The sequence below is a fragment of the Patiria miniata genome, unplaced genomic scaffold (assembly GCF_015706575.1).
Source record: "Patiria miniata isolate m_02_andy unplaced genomic scaffold, ASM1570657v1 HiC_scaffold_17, whole genome shotgun sequence".
Taxonomy (NCBI): Eukaryota; Metazoa; Echinodermata; class Asteroidea; order Valvatida; family Asterinidae; genus Patiria; species Patiria miniata.
The window spans coordinates 9,560,251-9,564,930 of record NW_024037055.1 but is presented as its reverse complement, the minus strand read 5'-3'; the positions used below and the strand labels follow the sequence as shown (position 1 = coordinate 9,564,930).

The 4,680-nt window shown below is 43.9% G+C and overlaps 1 protein-coding gene across 1 annotated transcript; it reads left to right on the top strand.

Annotated features, from left to right (window-relative positions):
• Window positions 1–1,170: 1,170 nt before the first annotated feature.
• Window positions 1,171–3,189, top strand: LOC119723767 (putative deoxyribonuclease TATDN2). Its single transcript, XM_038194617.1, has one exon. It carries the CDS (start codon window positions 1,190–1,192, stop codon window positions 2,822–2,824), a length of 1,635 nt encoding a protein of 544 aa, XP_038050545.1. The 5' UTR covers window positions 1,171–1,189; the 3' UTR covers window positions 2,825–3,189.
• The last annotated feature ends 1,491 nt before the right edge of the window (window positions 3,190–4,680 follow it).

The following is a 4,680-nucleotide window of genomic DNA, read 5'->3' as shown; positions in this document are numbered from 1 at the left end:
TTACTCTACATGTTAAGGCATGTAGAGAATGCAATGTATATAAAAAACCAACACGCAAAGCAAAAGCGCCAATGACACAATACCATGCGGGGGCACCAGCTGAACGGATACATCTCGACATTCTGGGTCCATTCACTCAATCTTCATCAGGCAACCAATACATCCTAATGTTGATCTGCCAATTTACCAAATGGATAGAGGCATATCCCCTCTCCGATCAAACTGCAGAGACGGTTGCAAAAGCTGTAATAGACAATTTTATCTCTCGGTTTGGGTGCCCTCTGCAAATACACACAGATCAGGGTAAAAACTTCACAGGCTCTCTTTTTAAGGCAGTCTGTGATTTACTTGAGATCGCAAAGACTAGAACAACTCCTTATCGGCCTTGCTCTAATGGCCAAGTGGAAAGATACAACAGAACGCTGTTACAAGTAATGAGGTGCCATTTAAAGGGGATGGTACTTGAGTGGGATAAAGATCTACCCATATTAACAGCTGCTATCCGCTGCCTCCCAAACCGGCATACAGGCATGACCCCTAATTTAATGATGCTGGGCAGAGAAGTTAGACAACCAGTGGACTTAGTATTCAGCACACCGCCCAATAGCCAAGAAAAGGATGAACCTAACGCTTATGTAAGGGACCTAAAAGCTAGGATGAGTAGGGCCCATTCTCTAGCACGAGAGCACATTGGGTCGTCACAAGTACATCAAAAGAAATACTTTGACTATAAAACACATTACACATCCTTTGAGGAAGGGGACATAGTCTATAAGCTTTGCAAAGCATCCAAGGTTGGCCAGTCCCGGAAATTGCAACCTGCTTGGCAGGGACCCCTTCTGGTTGTCAAAGTTCTCTCCCCAGTATTGTACAAGGTGCAAGGGAGAAAAAGGACTCAAGTTCTCCACCACGATTTACTCAAAAAATGTGAGAATGGGGAAATTCCTCTGTGGCTGCGTAGGTTACGCAATCGACTACTAGGGGAGGGAAAGGTAGTCATGAAAGAGCAAATGTCACAAGATCAATTCATTCAGGTGGATCATCTCTTTGCATCCTCCACCCCAAGAGCTTCCAATGAAACACAAAAGCAAACATACATCACTAGAAGTGGAAGGGTAGTAAACCAACCATGTCGGTTCTGAAAATGTGTTGATAAAATGAAATAACACAGCAATTCTAGTTTTGCAGGATGGAAGAAGAGCTATTTGTTCCAGATTACACTTGGGAAGAATCACCAACAGCAGAAGACGCTATGCCGCCTCTGGAGCTTACACTCACTTCGGGAGGAAAAGCCGCCAACGAATCTGATAAACGGCAAGCCCAAGTAGAACCCGCCTCCGTTCTTTCGTCGAAACCAGACACCCCCGACGAGTTCAAGGGTATGCCAGATCTGGAACTTGCACCCACACACAATCCCGGTGCATTGGATGACCTGCCAGTTCTGGAGCCAAGTCCCGTCCCCCCTTCATCACCACCCATCTCCGCAGTTGCCCACATCGCCCCAGTGCGACCACATAGAAAACGTCCAAAATCAAAGCAAACATGTCCACAGCCTGGATGCGAGCACGCCACCAAACAGTTAAAGAGGCACGTTATCCGCCAGCACATTTGTGACCGTTGGTGTTTTTTGTACCCACTACTTGCATGCTGGGAGTGTCGGAAATTGGAGATAGCAAGTCATGTACGGTCACATGGCGCCTTTGGCATCACCAACCATCTTCCTGAACTGTCATTCCTAGTTGCAGGCTTCGTAACGTACCTTTGCGACATCATTGGAGCCAAATCGCCGGGGGACTTATTGACGCTGGTGCGCCAACGAGAATTGGGAGATGCTTTTTCTTCTTTCAAGGAGGAGGAACAAGCCGTCTGGGACGCTTACGATGCTTTCGTCGGCCTTCCTCCAATGGCAGATCGAGATCTAGTGACGCCAACTCGCATCTCCTCGATCTTCCACTGGAGGACACTCCAACGCCTCTTAACACACAGCTCCCCTGCCACCGAGCACGGCGGCTCTTTTGTGGACTCTCATTGTCATGTCGATCGTCTCCTGCACCGTGCTAGGTACACTGGTACTTTGAGCCAGTACATGAACAGTCGGCAAGAAGAAATCGGTGTCGATGGTTTTCTGGGCTGCATTGCAAACTTTTGCGATCCTGAGTCATACTGCGACCCTCGATTGTGGCTGCGACTTATTTCTGATCACGCGGTTTATGCGGCAGTTGGGCTGCACCCCAAAAAAGCACGCGATTTCTCCCCGGACACAGAACAGGTAATCCGCCATCTGCTGGACCATCCTAAATGCTGTGCCTTGGGTGAAATTGGCCTCGATTACTCAGGCTGTCACGGTCGCAATCGCGAAGTCCAGAAGACTGTCCTCCGGAATCTCCTTGCTGTCGCCATAGAATATAAGAAACCTGTGGTAATTCATTGTAGGGATGCTGACGCAGACTGTTTCGCAATTCTTTCAGAATGCCTACCCCAATATTGGAACATTCACCTGCATTGTTTTACGCAGGGTTGGCAGGAGGCAAGTAAATGGTGCAGCACATTTCCCAATCTGTACGTAGGACTCACACCAATTATCACCTGGGGAACCCCGGGACCAAGAAGTGTCGCTCAGAATATACCTCTTGAACGATTGCTTCTGGAAACGGACTCCCCCTACTTTGTGCCTAGCGATCTTGCTAAAACAACAACCTTCAGCATCCCTACGATGGCCAAAGTAGTGGCGCAGGAAGTAGCTCGTGTCAAAGGTCTGGAAGTTGAGGAAGTGTTGACGCAGTGCATCAAAAACACCAGAAACATGTACCCGGTTAACCTATAAACCTTTCTGCGCTTGACTGGCAAACTACATTTAGTTATACATTTAGTTTGTACATGTGTTTTATTCCCACTGGAACAGAGAAAAAACAATCCAGAAACATTTGCTTAAAATGGAAATGGGTTAGCTGATAGTCGAGGTGTCCATTAATTTGATTTGTATAATTTGATACTTATTAGATACACACTAGGTATTTTAACATACAGATGGTTTAGGTCAATTATTAATTTTGACTAATATGTATTTGGAACAGGTTATATGAAGGGCAAGTTATAACAATTTTATTTTTATCGACAAATAGCTGCAGGTATATTTTCTCGATAAAGTTGCATTGGATTTAAGGCACTATCAATCGTAACTGCTTATATAAAGTAATTTGCCCTTTAGTGAAATAAAAAAGAAAAAGAAAACTGTTTTTATGCCTATAAAAGAAAAAGGAAACTATGTTTATGCCTGGTGTAAATCTCAAGTCCTAAAGATTGAATAGAAATACATAGTATTAATTAAGGCCACAAATATGCATATAGTTGTACTCCCAACTCTCGGGTTTTTCACTCGTTTTGGAGTGTACACAAACTTTCTGTGTGTGAGATGATTATCATTTTGACATTGTCATTTTTGAAACTCTGACATATTATTCAGCCGCTTTATAACTTGTTGACCATTTAGTGTTATCACGTGTATAAATGTACGTCTCTTAGCACATGTAATTTAGTTTTGGTAAATGTTAATCCCTAAAAATTTCTGTTCGCAAACTAATTTTGATAATACATGTAAAAGTTTGGGTGCATGTTTTGCATAAATATACAAAATATACCCATTGTATGACAATGAATCATCAGGTGGCAAGCTAAAAAAACAAAAAAAACAAAACAAAAAAAAACAAAAAAAACCAAAAAAAAACAGAAAGAGGTCGAGAGGACAAGACAATTTTTAGTTTTAAATTTATTTATTTATTTATTTAAGCGAATTGTTTCTTCGCCCCACTTTCAGACTTGTCAGATTTAAAAACAAGAAAAGAAAAATATAATGGGGAAGAATGTAGTGAATACACGTAATGACTACGTTTATAAGTGTAGCATAATAAACCAGTCAGGCGTGACCGGTGGCTGGGCAGCATTGTGCAGCCCTGCCGCACGGAGTCCGTGTCCAGCAATACCAGAGTGAGCGTCAATTCGTTGTCTGTTCCCTCCAGGACCAGCGGGCGCGGGCACCGACCTATTAACTTAAGGTACGAATTACAACACTGTTACCACAGCGCCCAGATCTCCTTCAATTATGTCACAATCGTCAACAACACCCCATGCACAAGGTGATGCAGCTGGCCGCCTGGGTGCTATCGGGAAATCACTCGCAGCAAGAGGACTTTCGCAGAAGGTGTCCTCGGTTATCATGGCATCATGGAGAAAAGGAACAAATGGTCAATTTGACTCAGCATGGAATCGCTGGAGTCGCTGGTGTCATCAACGACACTTGGATCCAGTTCAAGCACCTTTAGCAGAAGTGTTGGAGTTTATCCATACATTGTTGGAAGATGGGCTACAATATAGGACAATTAATGTCTACAGGTCTGCTATTTCATCAGCCCATGTTCAGGTGGATGATGTCCCTATTGGACAACATCCTTTAATGACAAGGTTTTTTAAAGGTATTTTTAATATTCGACCACCGAAACCTAGATATTCGTTTACTTGGGATGTTGGGAAAGTTCTCCGTTACCTTGGTTCACTCTCATCAAACAGGAAGCTCAGTTTGAGGCTTCTGACGCTCAAATTGGTCATGCTGGTCGCTCTCGTGACAGCAGGGCGTTGCTCATCATTAATTGCTCTGGATTTACATCACATGAAGAAGTCCAGGAC